This window comes from Perca fluviatilis, chromosome 20 (assembly GCF_010015445.1).
Source record: "Perca fluviatilis chromosome 20, GENO_Pfluv_1.0, whole genome shotgun sequence".
In the NCBI taxonomy this organism is placed as follows: Eukaryota; Metazoa; Chordata; class Actinopteri; order Perciformes; family Percidae; genus Perca; species Perca fluviatilis.
In genome coordinates this window covers 8,806,940-8,832,703 of record NC_053131.1, presented here as the reverse complement: position 1 = coordinate 8,832,703, position 25,764 = coordinate 8,806,940, and the positions used below count along the sequence as shown (strand labels likewise).

At 40.5% G+C, this 25,764-nt stretch overlaps 2 protein-coding genes and 1 long non-coding RNA gene across 4 annotated transcripts in view; 2 read left to right on the top strand and 1 right to left on the bottom strand.

Annotated features, from left to right (window-relative positions):
• sfxn5a (sideroflexin 5a) overlaps nucleotides 1-15,235 on the top strand; it is a 28,255-nt gene extending 13,020 nt beyond the window's left edge. The window contains exons 8-14 of the mRNA XM_039786216.1: nucleotides 1,115-1,171; nucleotides 1,278-1,343; nucleotides 2,399-2,489; nucleotides 5,597-5,712; nucleotides 5,896-5,981; nucleotides 11,473-11,590; nucleotides 13,458-15,235. Coding sequence (XP_039642150.1) covers nucleotides 1,115-1,171; nucleotides 1,278-1,343; nucleotides 2,399-2,489; nucleotides 5,597-5,712; nucleotides 5,896-5,981; nucleotides 11,473-11,590; nucleotides 13,458-13,535 — 612 coding nt within the window. The 3' untranslated portion in view covers nucleotides 13,536-15,235. The remainder of the gene's footprint in view (nucleotides 1-1,114; nucleotides 1,172-1,277; nucleotides 1,344-2,398; nucleotides 2,490-5,596; nucleotides 5,713-5,895; nucleotides 5,982-11,472; nucleotides 11,591-13,457) is intronic.
• A 2,489-nt stretch (nucleotides 15,236-17,724) lies between these two features.
• Nucleotides 17,725-24,087, bottom strand: emx1 (empty spiracles homeobox 1). The gene is made up of 3 exons (XM_039786214.1): nucleotides 23,538-24,087; nucleotides 21,399-21,583; nucleotides 17,725-18,878 (listed from the first exon to the last, which is right to left on the bottom strand). The coding sequence occupies exons 1-3, from the start codon at nucleotides 23,884-23,886 to the stop codon at nucleotides 18,711-18,713; spliced, it is 702 nt and encodes a 233-aa protein (XP_039642148.1). The 5' UTR covers nucleotides 23,887-24,087; the 3' UTR covers nucleotides 17,725-18,710.
• The window catches only part of LOC120549349, a 36,863-nt gene continuing 32,649 nt past the window's right edge, over nucleotides 21,551-25,764 (top strand). For both annotated transcript variants that reach the window (XR_005637375.1, XR_005637376.1), the window contains exon 1: nucleotides 21,551-21,634. This is a non-coding gene — a long non-coding RNA (uncharacterized LOC120549349). The remainder of the gene's footprint in view (nucleotides 21,635-25,764) is intronic.

The window sequence follows — 25,764 nt, the reverse complement described above, 5'->3', positions numbered from 1 at the left end:
AATAATAATAATAATACCCACTTTTCATCAACTTTGCAATTTTTATGTTTAAAACTTTTAGATAAAAAAAAAAAAGATATCAAGTAGTGGGGTTTGTGGAGAAGAAGAAACTAATAGAAATACTGCTGATGTGAGACAAAGACTTGTTTAAAACCATCATCTCATTTCTACAATAAAATACAAATATTGAACTCAAGGATCACCCAGTAGCTTTTTCCAGAACTTTTGACCGCTCTACTCACTCAAGACGGCCTTGGGCTCAGGGAAACACTAGTATATGAAGTTTGAGCTACATCTGGACTCACTGGGATATTTAGGAGGTAGCTGATGGTGGCCTTGTTGTGGGGAAATCTTTAAAGATTATTTTTTGGGCATTTTCAGCCTTCATTTTGATAGGACAGCTGAAGACATGAAAGGGGAGAGAGAGGGGGGAATGACATGCAGCAAAGGGCCGCAGGTAGGAGTCGAACCCTGTCCCGCTGCGTCAAGGAGTAAACTTCTATATATGGGCGGGCGCCCACTCTACCAACTGAGCTATCCGGGCGTCCAGGGATGGGGAAATCTTAACCCTAAATTCCATCATGCGCGTCTGCGCTGCGTTCCAGTAGCGCCGCGGCCCCAGCCAACAATAGCTGCCACTCCAGACAATGCTTGTTATTACAAGCGTCACTCCATTGGCTCTGCTGAAATTAAGCGCCAGGTCTATTTTTGATGCGAGCCGCATGGAGTGGAAGGGCTCGAGTCGGGCAGGCAAAACGCTCCGCTTCGGATGCTCCCGGTTTGGTATGATGCAGGGAAGACGACGGGACAAAACCGGAACACGGTGCATCTGCGCCTCGTGGAATTTTGGGGTTACAGTACCTAAATGGTTTATTGCAACTTTAAGAGCATTTCTATGTTTTACATCTACATTTGTGTATGAAAAAAAACAAATCTAATTACATAATAGCTTTTCCAGGCTCAAGAACCTCCATAATCCCATTTGTTCAAACTAATTAATCAGACTGGAACATAACGTTGCAAATGCTAAATGTAATCACAGAATAATGCATCAGGTGTATCAGCACATTAACTAACACAATCCTCTTCTTTTGCCTTCCTCTCCTCCTTACAGTCGTTAAACCAGAGTCACAATGCCTGTGTGAACTACTGCAACCGCAACGCCTCCAAGGTACTGTCTCAGTAAAGGGACCCAGTCCCATTTAGACAGATACTGCATATGAACAGAGCTGCATGCAATGCTTTCATTTTGTAATCTCACTTATTTTCCACTTCAGCCTGCTCCATTTTCCAAATTCGTCCAGGGATACCTCGGAGCGGTGACCAGCGCGGTCTCTATTGCTGTGAGTTCCCATAATGCCTCTGCTCTGCCTGAACAGGCCCTGTGACTCCAGTGACTTGTGAGTGTCATCGCACAGCAATAACCGAGTCACTTGATGATCCATTGCGTCTCTTAAACCAGGGGCAGACCAGTAAATCAGCATAATACTGGACTTTTGTCGACTGCAAAAAGAACAGGAGGTTTCTTTCTACATAAAAGTCTGTTAAACCATTCAGTCAAATTGTGTTTTCTTTGCAGACTAGTTTGTCTAGTTGTGATATATACCAAAGGTTCCCCTAGTCTCCCCACTAAACCAATACAAATGTCATTAATCTGGGCTTAAGTGCGTAATTTAAAGGTTTAACTGTTGTTTGAGATGGTTTGCCACCCTGGCAGGAATAGGTGAAACCCCAAACAATTTCAGTTGTTTTGACAAGAAAATTCTAAGAATATTAGTATAAACCTCCGCATACCAGCCATCACAATACCTTTTATCAGTTGGACCTTTTTTTTTTTCTTACTTTTATGTCATCAAAGACTCAAATGTCAAAAGAGTATAACACACGTTCACACACCTGCCTGACACAGCCCTTAGTGTGGACACAGGGCTCAAACTGAGCCAATTACTGGTCCCGCTGGGCGCTCATCCGGCTGCTGCCCTCAGGGTTGACAACGGCAACAAGCACAGAAAAAAAAATTGCGGGGTGTCTGGAGGGTGGAACGACAGGCAGGGAGGGGGGCAGGAGCTCTCCAATTAAACGTCTGCTCTGGTGACGACCCCCCCGCAGGGCTGGGGAGAGCCGAAGGCTGGAGTGGCGTGGTGGTGTGTTATCTGAGAGCACTTTTGACTACAGCCTTCTAGTGTGTTAAGAATACAGTACTGTGCCTGGTTTATGCACAGAGCCGGGGATCTTTGTCACGTTTACACAATCATACCATTTCTGACACTTAAACGCTGGCTTGTTTTTTGTTTCAGTGCTGTATATATTTAAATATGAATTTGCGCTACTTGGTGTGTGTATCATTGGCCTTTGAACAGAAAGTCAGTGGCTGATTGTGCGTCTGGTTTTCCTTCAGGTCGGGTTGAAGGTGTTAATCCAGAAAGCCAGCCGCCTTAGCCCAACTACCAGGCTTTTGGTGCAGAGGTTCATCCCCTTCCCAGCAGTGGGTAAGTTCAAAGAGCTCAGCCAAACACTTGATGGGACAGACAGGGGTCCAGCCCAGTCCTCTACCAAAATGGCCTTTTAAACAAAATTAGTATAAGTTTGAGTTCACAATAGAGATGTGTTTGAGTGTTAACTTAACTTACTGACTGGAGTAGGATGACTAAAGTTTCTCCAGGCTTAAAATAAACCTCCAAGGTGGCAGGTGTGAGTAGAAAATGACGTTTGTGAGCATGATGACATTTTAAGCTTGTGGTTATCATAATATCACACAAACATCTCATATATGTAACAAAATAATCTTAAATTAGCCTTTATCAGCGAAATGACAATGACAGAGTTGTGATTGAAAGCCTTTGTTTCCAAGGTCTGGAATAAACTTAAACATCTAATTAGGTATGGAACATTTCTTATATATTGTTTGCTTGTTAGCATGTTCACAATTTCCCTGTCTTTGGAGCATGTTAATGTGTAGCATGCTGTGTGTATAGTAATCTAAAATTATATGCAGCTTACAAAAATGTTATAATTAGTTTTTTTTCTCAACCCCTTTTTGTAACTACAAATAAAATTGTAGTCCTATACAAATATTGCTGGATTTTTCATGCCTGTTTTCCTTGGTGCTTGTTCTATTTTTATGATGTACACAATTAATGAAAATGACAGACCTAATATAAATATTCAGCTATGAACCCATTCTTTTCTTGAATGTTGATAAATGTTGTGTCCACCTTTTTTTTAAACTGTTCTGTGGTCATCCTAAATGTCTGTATGAGAGCCAACCACAGCTAGCCGCTGGTTTTCCTCTCTGCGGGGTTAGAGACGTGTTGTGAGCTCGCTTTGTCAGGCGTGTGTGAAGCCACAAAGCTGATTTTAATGCCTCTCTCCCCGCAAACACACCCAGGGGTATAGACCCGTGTCCCAGAATGCTGCTGGCTCATAATTAAATTGTTAGCCCCCCTTTTCCCCTTTCTTACCATGGCGCTTCTTTTAATTAAATCAACAGGTTTCTATTGCGCAGCCTTTGCCTGGTAATTGGCTGCTTGTTAGAACTCTGCTGCCACAAACAAATTGGATAATTACCCATAAAGTGGCGTCTATGTCAAGGCCTCATTTACCTGATTTATGTTTGTTCATTGTTGTTGCTGTTGTTGTTTTGCTAGGTCCGTATATAAGGTAATTAAAATGGCTAATTGAAGCGAGCGAAACGAAAGTGCTGTTTGAATTTTCACCCGCTTCATTTTGTTTGCTTACTTAAGGCTAGATTTATTTGTAATAACCTAATCAAGCAGCGGCCTGTCATTCAATTAGATTATGAAGACCTTAACTGGAGGGAGAGCCATGCCGTCAGAAATGTATGGGGATAATTAATTTGTTGTCTTTTGGAAATATTTATCATTATTTAATTATTATTAATTGTTAAGTAATTACATGAAAAGTTCTTTAAAGCATTTCCATGAGTGTGCCACGGGTTATTAGATGACAATTAGAATGAACATAAATGTAATTATTTTAACTAATTACAAATGACAGCCACATGACTTCCATTCCATTTATAATTACTTTGATGCCTTTATTACTTCTTTTTTTATTATTATTTGATCTGTTTGCTGTAGTTTCTGTTATTCCTCGCCAAAATCCCAATCTGTCCCTCTATTAATTGGTCTGGATAAAAAAAAAAAAATCCCTTGTAGGTAAAAGAGCTATTTGCTCAGTCAATTGAATTCCCCACACAAAGCGCCCTGCGAGCCCTGCAGCCCTTACTAAAGATAACTCCCAACGCTGTTGTCTTAAATTAAAAAAGCTTGAGGCGCCACCACTAAACTCTCTAAAATGAGTTTTTCTTATTCCTGTTAGAGTCAAGGAGAAAGGTCCATCTATATTAACATACATTTGTGTTCATTTTGGCTCTCGTGAATAAATCACAGGGTAACAACCCTGCTGTTTGTCGACCCATCAGTCACCTTGGTCACGGTGCTCGTTGCTGCACACACACACACACACACACACACACACACACACACAGATTGTGACAACCATGACATGGCACTGATGCACCACATTGGGGCTTTTCACGGAGTAAAGCAAGAGCAGGAGTTCAGTGTGTAAAATGTAGATATTTTCATCACAATATAAATTATTTATATCATTTTGTATTAATATTTATTTTGTTATATTACTATGTATTTTTATGTTCCTTGCCTTTGTGATTTTTATTGATGGGTTTTAATTTATTAATTTATCATACCTTGTGACTGTCTGTGAATGTGCTATATGAATAAACTTGAATTACTACTTACATATATCTTAGCTTCCTTAAAAGATATACATTTTCTAAAGAAGGCAAGAGAGGGCAAAGGTGATTTCATGCAAAACAAGACTCTACAGCTCTGTGAGACTGCACAGCGGTGCTTTGAGCTAATGCTAACGTCATCCTGCTAACATTGTCACAATGACAACAATAACATGCTGAGGTTTAAAAAGCTATAGTGTGCAGTTTCTGCCGCCTCCCATGAGGAATTCTAAGTAATTAAAACAAAACCTTCGGGCATCCACATTATACAAGCCTTCCGTGATCACGAATCATAATTTTGACCTGAAGAGTAGATGAAAATTTAGGGGATTACCAAAGTTATTAGAATTCATCCTGAGGAGAACGTCGGTGTGTGTGCCGCAAATTTGAGAAAACAGTTTGTCCATCAAAATCTTGACTTCTTTAAGCTGTCAAACCCGTTTTCTGGTTATGGAATAATTATTCTGTCAACTCAAAATATAGCCAGATCATTTTTTAACGCAGGAAGTACAAAACTTGAAATGTTGACAGCTTGACATTCTAAAATGATTCTGCGCTCATCCTTTCCGTCTTTCCATAAAATTCCAGCTCACTCAACAACTTGACCAAATACTCAAGATGTAATCCCTCATCCTTACAGTACCTGTCGCAGTGGAGCCTCTTCCTGCTCCAACAGCACTGCACAGGCTGCCTGATCCTAAACCCCGACCAGAGAGTGAAAAGACAATTTTGCTCATTTGTGAACTGATAAAATATGTCAGATTCCTCGAGGTGAAACGCTTCACTTTAATTTTTAAAAACATTCTCCCCTCCCTACAGCGAGTGCAAATGTCTGCAACGTGGTGCTCATGAGACACTCTGAGCTGTCGGAGGGCATCAGCGTGCTGGACGACAACGGGACCGTGGTGGGAACGTCGAAAGTGGCTGCCAGGCATGTACGTTGCTTTTTATCTGATGGGAATTCTTCAGGTGCACCTTTGTTAGTTCACTATTAGTGATTGATGTCATGTTTGTGAATGCAATATGGAGCTCACTGTAAATGTATGGACAGAATTCAAATAGTTGATCTTTCCTTCTTGCTTTCCTTTAAATGTGTCTTCTTCTTATTTTTGTGATAGGCACTTTTAGATACAGCTCTGACCAGGGTGGTCCTCCCCATGCCCATTCTGATGCTCCCTCCCATCGTCATGGCTGCACTGGAAAAGTGAGAGAGTGCATTATTTTTATCGTTCATGAATTGGTCCGTTTTCTCAAACTTAATGAGCTTGTTTGGCTTCGACTAAAAGATATAGATATACAGTAGAGGGACTGTGGTTAACAAAGATTTAGTGATAAAGGGGGCAACCACATTGTCATTTTTAATTTTACATTTTTATTTAAAATGCACTCAACCTTGTTCTTTACTCTAATAAGCAGCCTGGGTTTCAATAATGGTGTCCACTGTATATTAAAGATAATTCAAGGTATTAATCATAAGGATCTTGTTTTACTGTCACTTTTTAAAAAAGTGGTCATTGCTGTGGAGTTTTACAGCCTCTATTGTCACAGAGACTACACAAAACAGAGACACTCAGATTTTACTGTAACTAATAAACAACAGAAAAACATACTAAAAGCAGAGCCGCATCTATTCATTATGGCTTTTCGTCTTAGAAAGGCAATTCACTCAGATAGTTGTCTTCCTTAAAGGTATAATATGCAGGATTTTACTAAAAAGCAATGTACAGACCCTGCCCTCTGCGTGTAGTTTGTCTTTTCTTTTTTGCTGTGTGCGGGACGTTTATGGGCGTCAGCAAAGAGCCTTTGGGCCCCATGTGGGTGTGTAACCCCCAGCCAATAACAGCTTGCAGGTTGTGCAGCCTGTTCTAATTCCCAATACCGTCGCTTTGTCACACCCCTCGGAGTCCGACACATACGGGATGAAGCTCTGCATTCACACAACATCCGACAATGTGGCACCTTCCCACAGTGGTGTGTCTCTGTGTTTGTGTGTGTTTGTGTGTGTGTTTATTTGTACTTTAGAACGTAACTGCTGTGGAAACTATCATAAAACGTTTTGTTACTTCGATTTACTACTTTGTTCGGCGTTCCCTCTCTTAATTCTCTCTCTCTCTCTCTCTCTCTCTCTCTCTCTCTCTCTCTCTCTCTCTCTCTCTCTCTCTCTCTCTCTCTCTCTCTCTCTCTGGCTCGTTGAGCCGGGGAGGAGGGGCCAACTCTGAATGCTGTGTTTACAGCTGTGTCCAGTTCATTCGAACTACGGATCCGCTACCCGATCTGGCAAACTTGCATAATGTAATGTAATGGACAATTCAGCTTCCAACCTGTAGGGGGACTGAAGCGGGAAAAGTTACCTAGTGTTGCTTTAACCTATTTATTTTCCCCTGGATTTTCTGCTGATCAAGTTTCTGTAGGTGGCGCCCTTTTCTTTGTCTATTAGGCTGTGGTGACTTCTGCTTCTTTCAAATACAAATGTTGCTGCTGTTGCACACGTTCCATGCATATCTTGATTAGGGCAAAAGCATTTTTCGAAAGAAAAACCAACCAAGACTCTGTACATCTTGAATCCTCGTTTGTATCAGTCTGTTAGAAAGGAACATTTTCTTAATTAAAATTGTTAATAAATAGTGTAATGAAAGTATTCTGCCATAATACAAGTTAGATTAATAAAAAATTAAAATGAGCCCTAATGAAAGTTCAAAAATGAAAACTTCAATAGTTCCGAGTCGCCGATTCCTTCATGGTCAGAACTGCTATTGCAGTCGATGACCCTTTCCCACCACTGAGATTCCGTGTTGTGTGATATGACTGTAATGATGTCTTAATGATGCAACGTGTTTATACGCACGTCCCGTGATCGATGGCTTGACTGTGCCTGTGGTGTGCCGAGGAATGCAGCTGTCTTTGTAAATCCTTGACAGCACTTGTTCCGAGCGCTCGGAGCAGGCGGGCTCAGACAGGGGGGCCGGCTGCCCAGGTGTGTTTGGGATTCCTGGCAGCTGCATGACTCACCACGAAGAGAGAGAGTGTATGTGAGAGAGAGAGAGAGAGAGAGAGCAGAGGGCTGTGAGGTGGACTGGGGTAGTGCTCAGCTATCCTCTATGTCAGCTTGCCTTCACTGGCTCTCAATGGAGCGGGAACAAGGAGACAGAGATGGGTCCCTGCGCGGCCCCTCCATGATGGATTACACTGCTGAGAGCAGGTTTAGGGCACTGACAGCAGGTTCTGGCCTTCATGTTCATGTGCCTCGGTGGCTGTGAGAGGAGAGGACACAGACCCAAAAGTGTATTCAGAACTTAAACTTGTTTTTTAGATTTTAAAGCTCCATGTGCCTGCACTGAGAATCTCCACTTCACCCCGAGTACTGCGGTAACCAGATGTAGAGCCGAGCTCAATTAGTTGGAAACGGGTAAAAAAATAAAAGGTAAAATCTTTTATCATGTTATGTATTTTTTTTTATATATATTAGGATAACAATAAATAATGTGATACAGTATATTGTCTCGAAATTGGATGGAGAAACAGTTTAACGATAAACCCCCCCCCAAAAAACGATAAATAAATAAAGCAAGTTAAACACGTGATACATAAAAACAATATTGCCAAAAGGTAGGCTTCACTGATTTGTGAGGTGTGTTGGGTGCATTTCCTACCCCATAAAGCATTAGTATTTTAAATCCTGCATTGTTTACATCCATGTTTTCTTCTTCCTTGCGTTTGCTGGCGCATTATTAAGTCCCACGGTGTTTTACCTCCGCAGAGCAGTGCAACAGCATGAAGCCACTGTCAGGAAACGTGTGTGTCGCTTTGCCATGTGTGTCCTCGACGCTGTGCACAATATAAAACAGGACCCAGTCGTGAAAAACACTGCTCCATAGCTCTACTAGTGGCTAGGTATTCTACGGGGTAACTATAATGTTGCATGTGTACATTAGAACTCTGGAACTCTCTAACGGCTACAGAATTTAAGCGACAGCTTCTTCTGCCGCTGACAAAGAAACGCTTTCTGGCTTTTATTTAATTCCGTTGCATTTTCATGCTAATCATCACCCCCACCTCCTTCATGAGGTGTTTGTTTTGTGTGGTAATTAGAAACTTGCTTTACGGTGTAATTGTTCTGGTTCACATACCTCTGTGTACACAGTACAGCAGCCTCTGCAAAACTACAAAATAACTGAGCGAAAGGTGAATTAAAAAAAAAAAAAAAGGTTTAAAAAGCGCCATAAGTATTTGATACTGCTTTAATATTTCTATCACATTAATGTGTGGCCTTCATGCAAACCGACTCCCATTTAGCACTATATATAACTATATTGTGTATTGTATTTATCATTTCTCAGTAAAATAAGTGGAACCTACTTACGACTGCTGTTGCTCTTGAAATTGAGAAATGTAGTTCTGTTATAGCTATTCAGTGGCTGTTGTATCTGTGTATCTATTTTTTTTTAAAATTATTATTAACCTTTATTTGACCAGGAAATAATCCCATTGAGATTCAGAATCTCTTTTTCAAGGGAGTCCTGGCCAGGACAGCAGTATAATAGTTCCATATTAAAAATATACAGTGCAAAACAAACAACATAAAACAGAAAAAGACAGTTGGCAATTTAACATCATCTCAACATAATCACCAGCAGTGCTCAGTAACAGCACATGTGCATTTAGTACTCAAATAGTCCTATTATATCCTAATTTTAAACTGTGTCATTGTTGGTAGGTTAGTCTAATTTAAGATGATTCTGCAATTTATACCAAGATGCAGGTGCAAAAACTTTAAAGGCACTTTCACCGAAGACAGTTGGCGTTCGGGGAATGTCATACATGATTTGCCCATATGATCGAAGAATACATTTGTGTATCACAACATAAGTCAGCAGGGATCTTCTATGAATTGTTCTTTTTGATGGCAACAGAGAGGCTCAGTCACGGCGTCAGAGGTTCATGCAAAGAGGTACTCCCGGGAGAGAACCAGAATACGGCCGCTAGCCGGGTTATTCAGTGCATGTGAACACAACCAGTATTGCGTCAAATTGTGTCATTAATTTAGGATAACATCGAGTTTTTCACTTGATTTGAAGGTTTTTAAACTTGTGTCTAAACCTTCCCTCATCACTTTCATACCTCACAACTTTTCTCCCATTTTACTTTGTAACCCAGTTCTAAGGGGTGTGTGTGTGTGTGTGTGTGTGTGTGTGTGTGTGTGTGTGTGTGTGTGTGTGTGTGTGTGTGTGTGTGTGTGTGTGTGTGTGTGTGTGTGTGTGCGTGTATGTAGCCTAATTAAACCATGGCAGCCATATGTGTTAATGAGCTCCATAATTAGGCAGTAGCTCTCCTCGTTATGGGGAGAGGCGTCGCTGGTGGAGGAGAGACGGAGCGGCTCGTTCTCAAGCTCCTGCTGAGTTCACTGTCCCGCACACTGGAGAGGGGATTATCCTACGGAGGGCAGCGAGGAGGGAGGAGAAATAAGGGCTGAGACGAGAAAATATATTTCTGGAGCTAGAGCTTTAAAACGTCCCTAACGTGTTTTGTTCAGATGAAGAAAATGCAGCTTTTGTAATTGATGGCAGTACTTTTTTTTTTAAACTGTTACAGTACATTTGTAAGGGATTAATTAAGTTAACAACACAAAAGCCAAATGAAACTAATAAAAGCAAAGATTGAACTGTAAACATAAGTTGGAATAAAAAAAAAAAAAAGCTTTTACATGTTATTTAACTGTTGGTTGTTGAGTCAAACGTTGCGTGAACAGAGAAAAGCTGTTTTTGAAGGAGCGTTTGGTAATACAGTGTAATGGTGCATTTCATCGGAGGTTTGTAGTTTTGTGTTGGTTCTTTGAGCTAAATGTTCCTGAAGAGATGCCATTGCATCTGTTAATTGAACAGCCAAGTTGTGTTTAAAAACTTTGCTCTGTTCACCTTCTGATCCACAGGAAATGTACAATTCACACTTCATAATTAAGCGCCGATGTGCCATCTTTGTGACAGTGGGTTGATGATCTAATGAAGACATTAAGGGTTGTGTGCTGTGACATCAAGTCTCTTCATCTGTACAAAATCGTCTCCGAGACATCGTGAATGAAATCCCCGACTTTGATTTTGACATGGAAGGTTGATATTTCTGCATTTTGCGTTAAATGGAGGGAATGATGTTCTTAGATTTGTCACTTCCTGTCAAGATGTTTTCTGCCAGTGGGTGACCATACCTCATGTCTGAAATTGGTTTTGGCAATAGGACTAATTTCCAGGGTTTATTTCTCCTAACAGTGTTGTATTTTGACATTTCAAACATTTGCTTTAACTCCTGCTTGTTGCAGATATTTGTAGTATTGGTATCTGCGTAAAAAAAGTCCAGTATTGGGGTGACCTGTAGCTCACCCAGTAGAGCGTGCGCCCCATGTAGGCTGAGTCCTTGGCAGCGACCGGTGTTCAAATCTGACCTGCGGCCCTTTTCTGTGTGTCATCCCCTCCCTCTCCCCTCTTTCCTGTCTATCAACACTATCTAATTAAAAAAAAAGCCCCCCAAAAGTAAACCTAAATTAAATCCAGTATTAATTGGCTTTGACTGCTGTGGCTCTACCATGTGAAGTACTGGTTATTGTGTAAGTTTGTGGAGGATACTTTGGTAGTGCCACCACCACAACCAGTGTCTGTACATGAACTGGAAGGTGAATGAAGTGACGTGTTCCTGTGTCCCTCCAGGCTCCCTGTCCTGCAGATACGGCGGAGGCTTGTCCTGCCCGTCCACAGTCTGGTGTGCCTCGCTGCCTTCGGCCTGGCTCTGCCTCTCGCCATCAGTCTCTTCCCACAGATGGCCCAGGTACGTAGGGTTGGGTGTCGGTTGGATTTTTTTCGATTCCGATGCCGAACCGGTACTTTTAAAACGATTCCGATTCCTAAACCGATTCTTGAAAAACTGAAAAATGACATCAAAGATGTAATGTGTTTACTTGCGATCACGTGCAGTGAATGTTTCCTGATTGTAATAAATTAGAGCTGCAAGGACAAATCGACTAATCAACTAGTTGATCGACAGAAAAATAAATATCATTAAATATTAAAGTCATTTTTCATGCAAAAAAGGGCAGAAAGTGCTGTTTTTTTATGCCTCAAATATGGAGATTTCCTACTTTTCTCTGTTTTATATCATATTAAACTAAATATCTTTGGGTTTTGGACAAAACAAGACATTTAAAGACATCCCTGTGGAAAAACTGGGATGGACAATTTTCACTATTTTCTGACATTCTATAGACCAAATGATTAATAATTAATCTAGAAAATAATCTGCAGGTTAATGGATAATGAATATAATCGTTAGTTGCACCCCTATATTAAATATCTGCTTTGCTCATGTCTGCCATGACTAAGGCTGCACAATATATTGCTTTTTTATCGTCATCGCAATATCAACTTGCGCAATAACCACATCGCAAAAGGCTGCCACATACCGCATTCGCAATAGACACTTAAGAGATTTTTTTTGTGTAAGTTGAAAGAAAATAGCAGAAAACTGCATGTTAATATGTAACTGTCATTCTTTCTTAAGTGGTGCCTTTTATGTTCAATTCAAAGTTCAATTTGTTCATTAAAAGAATGTTGGAAATGATTTCCTTTTGTTTGTTTGAAATTCAACAAGCAATTTGTTGTATTTCAGCAGAATATTGAGAGCAGCAGAAATGCAGAACTGAGTTTATTTATCACAGTAGTGTCGTTATCGCATGTTTTCCTCATATGGCGCGGCCCTAGCCATGACTGTGTTTGAATGAGTGATGTTGATGACCGGAGTCTCCTGACCTCTCCACCATTCCCCATTGCGCCGTACAGAGGCTCTCTCCTAATGAGGCGTAGCCCCCTGAGACTCAACCTGCTCTATTATCTATTATCTGCCCACAGTCTATTGCCTTCATTCATTGATGCTAGCAGGCTGAGATCTAACTTCAGCCTCGGTTTGTGTCATTCTACTCATTAAATGGCTTTGGTTTTGTTTTTCACTCCATCTCTCTCTTTGTCTCCTCTCTGCCAAATGACTTTCTGACACAAGCCAACCAGCTCTGGCTTTAAAATGTTTAGGATTTAATTACCACTGGAAATAGCTCCGACAGCCATATGGCAAAAAACTTCAGACATATGTGGCGCCAACAGTCCTGTGAAAAGCTGCCTCCCGTTCCACTGAGGGGCCTGTTTTTCCCTCACAAGTCCTTTTTGCACTTTCGCAAAGATAGCAGGTGAAAAAAAAAGAAAAGAACTCCCTAAAAAAAAAAAGTCCCCATGAATGCCCTGCTCCCCTGGACCCCCTGCCTACTCAATTTGTCCCACTTCCCCATTTCACACCTACCAAGATGTCTGATTAAAATTCTGCCTCCAACTCCAAACAGCCATCTGTCTCTGGTTCAAATATTAGGAGATGCACACCTCAAATTAGACTTTTATCTGCCAAATTGGCTCTTTTTGCACATTAGCGGTAAATACCGAACATTTAAAGCCTTTAAGAATTATTTAGTTACAAATGAAACGGATTCAAATCTTTAAGTAGCGGCTCATGTACAGTATATGGTTATGGACGCGTCTACGGTGTACACATGCTGCGTGTATATATGTGAACATTTGGTATCTGACAGCCTGTGACGAGTCTCCTCTCTCCTAGTTGCACTGTTGACCTTTTTGTTCTGCTTTGATTCCCACAGATCAGTGTGAATCAGCTCGAGCCGGAGATCGCCATGGCAACAGATTGTAAGATTGTGACGTACAATAAAGGCCTGTGAGTGATCTTCTACTGCCCGACACGGGAAGATAGGACCCTCCGCAGGTTCAAACCCCCCCCCCCTCCCCAAAAAAAAGCTGCCAGTGAAAGAATGATGGTAAACTTGGCTGCGTTATCCAATGAGCAGTAAGCATACGCTTACAGAGGAAGGCATGTTGTTTACGCCAAGACAACGGTTATTAAATAAGCAACAACACATGGTGACATACTGTGATGTAGGAAAATATCATATCGACGCCTCCGAAAGTATTATCACTGTGATAACATGGACACTTAACAAATAGCTGATTACCTGCTCCATCTTGCATGCAGAGAGAGGCCTGGTTAGCTATGAGCTTGTCTGATTTCTTTCTTTCTTTTTCACAACGAGCCGCCAATTAACTGTAGATTAATTTGAACAAAGATGAGAAATAAAAATGGGTGGATGGAGTTAGGATCAGGACATGTCTGAATGATTGAAGTTGTGGTCTGGGTTGTATTTGTAACTTGTAGATGAAATCAGGATAAATTAGTGAAATGTATTGAAAGTAGTGAAAGTTTTTTGCCCTTGTTTTTAATTTAATGAGGGTTTCCCAACCTTCTCTTTCATTCCCTTTATTCATTTAATATGGTGACACTTATACCTACAGTATGTCTGTAACGTTTATGCATAAAAAAACATTTGCACCATATGGGAACTTTTTAAAGCAACATCCAACCCAACAATCCAATGTCAAATGCCTGGAGGGGTAAAACTACAGAATTGCACAAGAAAGAATCAAAGATTAGAGAAAAGTCTGAAAAATAAACATCATTTTGTTGATCAGAATTTATTTATGTATTTTTTTTCTTATTTCTAACCTGGGCAGTCATCTTGTGACCCTGGTAGGGGTCCTGACAGAAATTCAGCCAATTGAAAATGTAACTCAGTCTGATTTTGTTCTATTGCCCCTAAAAGCCGTAAAAAAACCTTTTTAAACTTGGACCTGTGAACTATATTCATTTTCAAAACGGAACTCCTTTGAAATCATCCAATGACACTGTTTTTTTATTGTATTAAAAACCTCATTTCATTTATTTAAACAGGGACAATGCACAAGTTAACATTAACGTTGTATAAGAACATGGAGAGATATATTGTACCAGGTTGTAGCACAAGTGCTATTTTCCGCCCGTAATCTCTTGGCAGGTCAGTAACACAATAAATCAATATATCATGAACTCCCTTTAAATCCCAGTCTTTGCTGTGGCTCCCTGGAACTGGAAGCAGTTTGTCAGTCACTCTATCTCATCTAGTCAAATACCTAACACGTTAAAGGAGTCATCTTTTAGATTTGCTTCCACCTCTGTGGAAGTGCATTTACTCTTTTTAAACTACATTTTTGTAATCCGACAAAGTGAATACTTTATATATACACACAGATTAAAATTGCAGTAAGGATAATTTAAATTCTTAAAAAGGTCATTCAAAGAGATTTATACAAGCACTATTGTTCAAATGCTGCTTTGTGTATGTATTTGCACTTGATTTATATAAATGTCCTGTCTCCAAGTGTTCTCTGTTGTCATGATCTGTGTGATTAGTGTGTTTGTGAGGGACCGCAGCACGGTGAGCTGCCATGCTGCGCAACAAGAAGCCGCATGCAGGATCAGATGCTGGCTGTAAGTCGTGGCACACAACCAAAAAAATACCAAGTCATTAAACATCCTTTTGTGATCAAATGTTTTTTTTTTTATTCACCAGACAACATAAACACAATCAGCAGCATGTTACAGTTAAGAATAATACAAAAAAAATGTAATATTGAATTAAAATGTAATAAGGACTATATATACATATATATATATACATATACATACATATGTATACATATATACATATGTATACATATATACATACGAAAAACAATATCACCCCTCACTCCCCTGGCAACTGTAGTCACAGTGGGCCTTTTAATGTCTCTGCCATTAAAAGCCACATATCCACATTCACCTGTCTAGCACCATTGATGCGGGCTGTTGAAAGTTCCATATAAACTATGGGTAACCCTTTACTTGAAGGTATCTACATAAGAGTGACATGACACTGTCATGACACATGAACCCTAACCCTAACTCTAACCCTAACTTGTCATGACAAAAACTGAATGACACTTAATGACAGAAGTGTTATGTCATAAACGTTTATGACTTGTTTATGTTTATGACACATCCATGACAGTGTCATGCCACTCTTATGCAGATCCCTTCAAGTAAAGTGTAACCAAACTGGTATGTCAACAAAAGGTCAGAAGCCACTGCTTAATGGTCAAAGTGTGTGTGGGGCCTTCCAGCGCACCGCCACCATTAGTCATTAAACAGCCTGTAGATTTTTGGATTATTCCGATTTTTACTGTTGTAATCAGATATCAGAATCAGATTTGGTTCTACTGGAACAATTTCACTCTGTAATGCTTTGAGATTCATGACAATTTGACCTGATTCCTCTATATATACTATATTCAACAATTTATAACATTAGTGAGTTCAGCTTTAACACCAACAAATACCAGTTTTGTAAAGATGTTGTTTTTTTCCTGGATAGCTTGTTTGGTATCTTCCGTCATTACTTTGGAACAAAAATGTGTCAGAACTGTGTGCAAATATCTCAAATGAGGTAATTTAAGTCATTTCAGTCACAATCTATAGTGAGCAGGATCCAACTGTTTTGTCAGCCTTTCTTTCTTTCCCAGTAATGAGGTTTTAATTTGTAATTCAGTGTGCTGCTCGACTGAAACTGATGCAGTGTGACAACTGTAACAACGCTGCATGAGTTATCACTCAACACGCAAGTTTATAACCAACAATAAAGCACGTGTAACGTGTAGCGTTAGCTGAGAAAATAGAAGGCTTCTTTTATCCCACGGAAGAACAGGTAATCGAACCGTAATCATCAAACCAGTCGCTGTCTTTCAGTTGGCTTCTCCAACACCTTTGCAGCAGCAGCTGCTGCTGCAGGGATGAGGCGTCTCCCCACCTCGCAGCACTCTCCCCATGGAGAGACTCTTGTTTTTCACCGTGGATTCCTGCTGTCACCCTGAACTCTCCTATCTGCTGACTCGGGCGACAGGAGACGCCGTGTTTAGGGAGACAGGCGTGATCCCCCGCCCCCCCCCTAATTGTTTTCCTAACCGACAAATGAGAGGTGCAGCTCTCGATAATGGCCAGTGACCTTTTACCTAACCGAGATGCGATTGGCCTTAAGGGCGCCTGCTTGACAAGAAGACGGTTTTACTGTCTAAAATGCACCTTTTATTAATTAATGGTGTTTATTTGGGCAAAGAGGGATCTTGTTTACCATGTATTTGCAGCTGCGGTGAGTATAGGATATCCTGGCAACTCCAAACAAGGCATGTGGCCCCTTTTGCAACTGCAGATGTTTGTAAAAAAAAATAAATAAAAAAAGGTGAAGCTGCTGCAGTGTATTTCACCCCCGTTCCTCACTACCTGTGTGTGTTTCTTAGCTTACAAAACAAGACATCAGGGTCAGACGTCAGGGCTCATCTCTGAAGCCTCGGGGTCATTAGGATGAGATTCCTTCCGTTTCTTTTGACAGGTGATTACTGAGGCGCTTTGATGAAAGAGTTGCCACACAATAGTGACTACTCCCCCCTCCTCCCCTTTTTTTTTTTCCAGAGGTTGCACCCTCTGGATGGGAATTACTTCTGTGTCCCCCCTTCTGCTGGAATTCAGAGGAAGTGGCGGCCGATAGGTAACACACACCTGACACCTGCGCAACTGTCCTGCAGCATTCCTGACACCTCGGTCTCCATTAGTGGTTCCCAGCCGAAGACAGGGCTGTCACTGAACAGAGTTAGACCATTCAGTGTTGTCATAACTTTCCTTGAATTTGTGGGAAGGGGCTATTTGTAAGCTCTAGTTTAAAGCATAAAACAACCTAAACACGTGAAATCCTTCTTTTGTTGAAACGTTGGCCTCTTGATGCGCCACGGCGGCCTGAGCCGTCTGCAGGTTCTCATTTGGAACCAAACGCTGCAGCAGCAGACATGTTTCCCACTGATTCGCTCCTTGAGCCGCAGAGGAGGAACTATAATGGGAGAAATCTGCAGCTGGAATGTCTGCTTGGAATGAAAACCCGCAGCCTCTCCAGACACGAGTGTACAAAGTCAGACCCGAATTACACAGACACATTACATTTCTCATGAGAGAAATTGGTTTTTATTTTTTTTATTTCTAAAACATATTTTTTGTAATTACATGTTCTGCTCTCTGAAAATGTATGTTGTTATATTGTATACTACACACGGCGCTTCGTGACATCTGCAGACAATCGACGAATGGAGAGGTCATCAATCAGCCCACACTGACAAACGTGGCACGGCAGAAGACGCACAAAGCTGTAAAAGTCTCTTGTATTGTGTGGCACAACTCGCCCCTAACACCAGAGGTCCCTGCAGCTTCTCGTCTGTCCCAGAGCCATGCACAGCTGGTCGTGAATCGCCCTTTTTTTTTGTGTGTGTGTGTGCAGAATCTTCATCGGGAAGCTATAACCGAGCGCTGGAATGGGTGTCAAGACACCGGTGGAAATGAAATCGTGCTGCAAAATGTGGGATCTTCTTTGACACATGCTTTGATTTCCTGTTTTGTTGGTCTGGCCAGCCACCAGCCTGTTCTCCGACTCCCCGGGTGAATTCAAAGTGTGCGACATGTTCTCGTCATTGAGGAGAAATTTAAATTAACATGGTACGCAGGTGGCAGAGTGGGGTGGGGTGAGCCATGAGGTGTTAATGACATAAGCAGGTGGTAAAAACAGCTTTAATGAAACGAATGGCGTCTTTCAAAAACAACCTTTAGAAGTGGCCTATGTACAATTTGAAATAAAAAAGAAAATTAAAAAAAAACAGACTGTGATAGAGGTTGGCGTTGTTTCTCTTCATATTTGGTCGTCACACACCAAAGATCTCTCCTCATCCAGAGACATTCGGGATGGATGCCATTAATAAGATTTTCTTTTCTTCCAGTGTCGCGGAGTGTAGCACCTTGATGAAGAGATGTGAGGTGATCACACATTTAGTCCTCTAATGTGTCTAATTATACTTAATAATATTACATAATAAATAGTGTTGGTCCTCTGGCGCGTCTGAAGGTGGACGCAGGGGGTTTTAGGGCAGCATTGTCGGAGGTTGGAGCGCGGTTTTTAGTCCTCCGAGGTCACGTCGATGTCCTCGGAGCTGGACTGCTTGGTGGCGATGCGCCATCTGTTGATGTGGTGGCTTCCCTTCTTCTTCTGCTGGCTCTCTGGGCCCTCCTCCTCCAGCTTCTGTCGCTTGTACTTGGTCCGCCTGTTCTGGAACCACACCTTCACCTGGACAGAAAAAGAAGCGGGGGGGGGTTAATGACGATGATGCACTGACCCTAGAGTCGTTTCAGAGAGGCACTGGTTTAAATATAGACAATAGACCTTGCTCAAGGTGGACGTTTGGACATGTCAGACGCAGGTGTAACTTTAGTTCTACGGAGCGTGGCGTGCATGCTAGCACAACTAGCTGCAATCAACTAACGATTATTTCATTATCTGTTAATCTGCTGAGTATTTTCAAAATTAGGCCTAGGCCTACAAAATGAATTGCTTGATCTATAAAATGTCAGAAAAATGCACACTGAGTGTGGTTTTCTCTCTGACCCAGCCATCCAAAGCCTAGTCAACGACTACGGAAAATACGGAAAAACGTTTCATAGGCTACTTCCAGCCGGAGGTTCAGCCGGATGTCCCTCATTTTCGGCCGGATGGCCCTCACGTTCAGCTTTCTTTGTGCTGGCATTCTAAATTGTCATCACATACTCGACAGCCATTTTAATTCCAAATCTCGCCTCTCTACTTGCACGTGTTCCACCAAAACAAGTTCCTTCCCGAGGCTATTTTGCAGAGCCACCATACCTGCGTCCGGCGCCCAAGACGATTGTGATTGGTTTAAAGAAAGACCAATAAACTGGCAAAGTCTTGCAATGCGAGACTATCCAAAACCCCAACATATTCCTTTTACAGTGTTATAAAACAGAGACAAGCAGCAAATCTTCACATTTGAGAAGCTTGAACAAGGAAATGTTTTGGCATTTTTGCTTGAAAAAAAATTTACTACTACTGTACTAGGTTAAAATGTCTGCCTGTTGGTATGGCAGCAATTAGATCCAAGATAAAATGAAAAATCTTGTTTTTATTTTATTTTTTAGAATAAAAATCATTTGCTCCTAAAATAATATTTACCCTCTGGAAATCAGTGTAGACTTTAATTAACAAATTAAATACACAGTTTTTTTTGTTTGTTTTTTTATATATTAACGCCTCAATCCACCAAAAATGGTTTTAAAAGGATTTAAAAAAAACAACAACTTCTCTTTGCGTTCATAACTGAGAATGGCATTAATGCATGGGACAGATGGACAGGCTAAATAGCTTCCTGACTGACTGGTGTTGCTAGTATGACCTGGGAATATGAGCTTGGCTATACGTAACATATATTTGGCCAGGATGCCTTTTTTAAATAGCAACACAAGCACACATATTAGCTTCTACTTCTTGACTTTATCAGGATAATTCTACTTAGTAAAAACTGTTGTCATTGAAACTCTCAAAGAGCCACAATATACTGTTTAAGTTCCCCGAGCTGGGTGGGAGTGTTCTTGTTAATTTGCCTAAAGTGGAAGCAGCATAGAAGACTTGAAACTAAAATAATTACTAGAAACTGGTCTATTAGTGATCACTCTAAGGAAGCAGACCAAATCAACTTTGAGAGAGTTCATTCAAATTAAGGTCACTGTCATTATAATTTGCATAATACAGTTGGTGCTTAATTGCAAGCTCTTATTGACTGACACAAAACTTGCAAGCAGCATTTATCTGTATCGCTGACTCAGGAAACCTCTCTTTATATTGCCTATTAGGCCTAATTGACACCCAGATAATGTGGACTCATTAAACAACCATCAATAATATTTACACTCCTTTATCCTATAGCACGAATGAATTAAACACCTTTTAATAGACACCGACTAGGCTGCAGTCTCATTTGGCTGAGAAGGGAATTATTTAAATTGGATTGCACTAACTTATGTATAAAAAAAAAGTTAGAATTTCTTTAAAAGTGTATAATACAGCCGTAGCCAATGCAAGATGATTTCACATTAATAATTTCCTCTTTCATTAACATTGTTGTCGACTCTCATATTTTCAATAGCCTACATTAAGGATTCCCTGTTTGTAAATAATTAACCTATATTTCAATACACTGTAGTCTGTGTAACACCTAAATAATTTAAAACCGGCTTTAAACAGTAGCCTACTAATAACAGTTTTAAACATACAGTAAAAAAAAAAAAAATTAAAAAATGTGTGGATATTATAATGTTTGACATTACAGTATCAGGAGGTCAACCCATTTAAAATACATTTTCAGTGATATTCATTTCTATCTGGATGGTAACATTTTAACTGTTTGGGAATAATTCAGCTTTATTTGTATATGCTGAATAATCCCCAAAATATTTAACACATCCTTTTTTGTTTTATTTATCGCGATATTTGATAGCAGGGACAACACCAAAGTTCGGCTCTGGGGTTTAACGGAAAATAATGTTGCCATAGAAATGATTGCTCTCAGTACACTGTATGTAGCTAGGCTATCATAGTAAAGTTAAACGCAGAAATCCTCAACAATTAGACTGGTTTAATGCTTTAAGAGTTAACTGCTCATTTTTAAACAATTACAGGTTTTAAAACAAGTATAGGTGAGATTTAGCTAGCCGTGTTTGATAGAGGAATCCATAACTTAACGACAAAACAAGCAAACGCCCATATGCTAGCTAGCATAACATTAGCTAAGCTTACCTGTGTTTCAGATAAACTCAAGCTGTTCGCTAGCTGCTTCCTCTCGGCCCCGACGACGTAGTGGTTCTTCTCGAAGGCTCTTTCCAGACGGAGGAGCTGGGAGGGAGAGAAGGCTGTCCGGATGCGTTTGGGTTTTCTGGCGAAAGGACCGTGGAGGAGCAGGCTATCCTGGGACACGTCGTTACCTGACACCGCATTCAAGGAATACAACAAGGGCCGTCAGTTGGCTGGCTAAGGTAACTTTAATAAAACACGTCATTTTATCTGCACAGTGGCGGCCGGCTGTCAGTGTGTTCTTATAATAGGCGACCTATCAGAAAGAGCGTGAACTGTGTGTTTGATGGGCCTACTACTCTAGCCTAATGCAAAAGTGTGACCAAATGATGCTGTAGCTGCCAGTATCATGGTAATAGAAAGCAAAGGTCAAGCAAAACGTCACCATTAGGCCTATTAATATTGTTATTATCATTGGGCTATTGTTTGTATTAATAGTAGTAGGCTGGTAGGAGTTGGTGTATTCGCCTAATAATGCGGCCTACCATTTACCAGAAATTCAATATTTGCAATAGTAGCATATTGGAAATTGTTTTTTGTTGTCAAATTGCCAATTTAATTACCAGCGGTTTGAGCAAAACGATCATTGTGTTTCCATTAAAAGTTCCTTTTCTACTGCTCTTCTTTTCGTATTAGGCCTAATGCAAAAAACGGTATATAGTTGACCCCATTTGTATGGATATGGAGACGGAGAACCTTTGCAAATAGTTAGTAACAAAGATCCTTTTTTTTTTTTTTTTACTTTTTTATTATGAGTCGGCTATTATGGGTGTAAATGTGCCGATAAGGCTCTTATACTCTTATACTAATTCAAAAGAATTCAAATTAACCAAACATAAATGACCTCCGTGCACAACTCTGTTCTAGACATCAGTTAGGCTACAATACAACAAACTGCCTATAATATAGTCTTTAAAACAATTATATTCTACCAAATGAATTGAATTCACTGAAAAATACAGCAAATAAGATACAGTGTTTGATATTGTGTGATTTATTTATGTATTTTTTTTTTTTTTACCTTGAATTGTAGTTAATGAACGGACAAGTCGCTTTCACCGTGATATAGCATGTTGTCAGGCGTAATAAATCAAACTATTGTGAGAAGATGAGATGTTTATTTTAAACATTCTGGTTATGGAATAGCAAACTCCTGCCGTTCTCTGTTGATGGTAACTTTTTTCATAATATGCTAATTATTTTACCTTGTTTTGTCCTCTTGTAAGTCCAAGCAGAGGTCATTATGAGATATTAATAAATGAGCCTGCATTGTAAGTATAATAGTTGATTGTAACAAATTATGCGCTTTTAATGGATTTGCATTAGTTTTTAATGTAAAAATCAATAGGAAAATAAAAGTTGTCTCATACAATATAATATGTTATAGAGATGCATTCATTGGTAATAATCTGAGGTTAAATAAATCACTACATGCTGTGTTCAAATCCTTTGCTGCTGGATTTCGCCTTTCTGTTCCCATTATATTTAAATTATTATACTGGATTTTTTATCAATTTTGTCTCTACAGATGGCTGTTGTGCTAGAATTTTTTTGTATGAAACGAGTCTAACCTAGGGCAAGTTTTCTTGTGTGGAAAAAAAAAATCTACATCCGAGCTTATCTCCTCCTGCGGCTGTCTGAGAGGAGCTGCAGGGCGAATGAGAGTGGAAATATGAGAGCAGTCCGACATCCTGGCTATCTGTGGCTGCGAGTTATTATTCAACTGAGAATTAGTTCCAATGTTGACAGCAATACAATTGTCTGTCATCTCATTATAATGTGAAAACCTCTCAAAAGCAGAAGATCGAGGCACGCTTTCGTCGCCTCTGAAAGTGTTGGTTTATTTTGAATTATATAAACCCACACACCCTATGGCTTTTGTCAGGCAGTAAAACCCATACACCTAAATCTAGTTTATTCAGCATTGTGTACGGCAGAATAGCCTATGGTTTACTTTATTGTATTAGGCAGGTTATTTAGGGAAAAATAATTGCACACATCAAGGTTGTGTAAGATTATGATGTTTAAGTGAAATAAAAATCAATATCCTATTCCCAATTTTGCAGCCCCGCCACTTCACTATACCTTGAAATCTGTGTCCGAAGAACCTGTTCCGTAGGACCCAGGGGTAGAAGTTGAGCGGGTCTCGGTGTTGCGTCCCGAAGAAGTGCGGATGCTGTAGGTGGGAGCCCCCGAGCTGGTGAGGGGCCACGGTGAGGGAGGGGTGGTTTACCGTCTCTGGGAACACCAGGTCCGGGCTCTGGTAGATGGACCTGCCCGGCGGAGCCGGGTAACTGTTCATTAAGACCTCTGTCGCCGGGTTGGAGTAACTCAAAGCCGTCGGACGGATGGGGTCCTCGGCCATTAAAGGGTTCTCTTTGGCGACCAGAGACTCGATCGTGAAGCAGCGCTTGCCTGCAGACGAAAACATCATCTCTGGATAGAAATAGAAACCAGTAGCAGAAGAAAGCGATCAGCCTGTTTTCCTTCCTCTTGCCGGGAAAGATAAGCTCCCCTCTCAGAGACGCATCATGAACAGATGAAAGATGTCGGGGTGTTCAGCGGAGATGCTGCTGCAAAAGTCAACAGTGCTGCAAATGGCCCTGATCCATGAAGTCCGCGCGCACTCCCGGGGTTTCTGTGCACAAGTGTGCACCAAGAAAAAGCGCCTCCAAGCTTCAGTGCGGCTTGACGCTGCGCGGGGAGACAGCTGATTGGACCAGAGCACCTGCCAATAGGTCTCCTGAAGTACCTGCTGCTTCATAGATCACACAAGACCGGGCAGCTTAGTTACAGAGACACGCTGAGAAAACATGTTTGCCCCAATTAACAGGTCATTGGGTGCCCTATTCAGCCTTAATATCTCGTTCTTCTTCAGGGAAACAATCAGCCGATGGGAGGAGAAACTTCCATTTGTTTCAGTGCAGGTTCAATCATCCAGGAATTCTCTACAAGTCAAGATAGGCTATGTAAAACATGGACGTCTCTATGTCCATTTTTTTTTTTTTTACTATGGTAAAGAAAATGGCTTGTGAAAACGAATGGGAATTCCACTCATTACACAGTAGAGTGCCTCGTGTTTTAATAACCTTTAGACGTGTGTTAAGCTTCATTTTAAATCTGCGCTAAACATGGCCTTTAGCTGTCTGAAATACAGCCTATAAAGGTCATTTCTTTTACTTGTCCGTTCGGTTGTTCTCGACTGTCACAGCCTTTATTTCACAGTTAGGCTATAATTTGCATGCAATTTTCAGAAATGATGGTCTAAAATAACATGTTATTCAACGAAAATGTGATGCAACGATAATAAATTGGTGTTCTCCTGAATCAGATTTACATTCAGGTAAACGTGCGAACGTGACATTTCAGTTTTCTTTTTTTATCAACAAACGCAAAAATGTTCCTCCTGTATAAAACGCATAATTGGTTGTATTTATAGATCAATTTAAAGCTCAATAATAAAGCATAATTGTAACCGTGTTTCATATGTTCATTAGCATGCATGTTGAACTTAACGCTCTCTGTTTCAAAAGAAAGAAACAAATGAGAAAAACGTCTGTAGCCTACCTAATAAATCAGTGCTATAAATGAACACAAAAATAAATAGCCTAATAATAATAATTATTATGTTATTGACTAATAGCCATGTCTTTATTTTTCCTTTTATTCACTTAATTGATAGCCTACATTATTTCAAATTATGATAGGTCATACCTTTGCAATAAGGTGTGTGAAGGACGCCCAAGAAAACTTTCCTTTAGGCTTTTCAAATGCCTTACTTAATAATAATAATAATAATAATAATAATAATAACGGTGGGAGATCATTGGCTTGTTTTGAAAGGAGTTTCAGTTGTTTTAGGGTTTAAACGTGAACATCTTATGATTATGTGAATGATGTTATCATTCCCCTGTTAATGGGAGAATGAGTCGACTCACGGCCACTTTTAAGAAAAACGACGCTCACTTTGTCCTCTATGAGAACTATTTAGCAGCATGTAGTCCGCAGTAATTGGGTTTGGAGCTCGCCGGCTTCCTTCTCCCTCGGCGATTAGCTTCCACGGTGCACTAACCAAGTTAATAATTATCCCCTTAATACGCTCGTTTGCGCAGAGGTTGCATTAGAAAATCATTAGCGATGGAAATGATGAGGTAAAACAAGTTGTTGATTAGGCGTTTATACCTAAAGGCTCCTAAAGACTGCAGTAGGTTCTGAGAAATGGCTCGGGGTCCAAAAGGCTCCATCCTTTCCTCCCTGAATACAGATACCAATCTTTATGTATTTACTGGGTGTGCCCTGAACTTCTTGATGA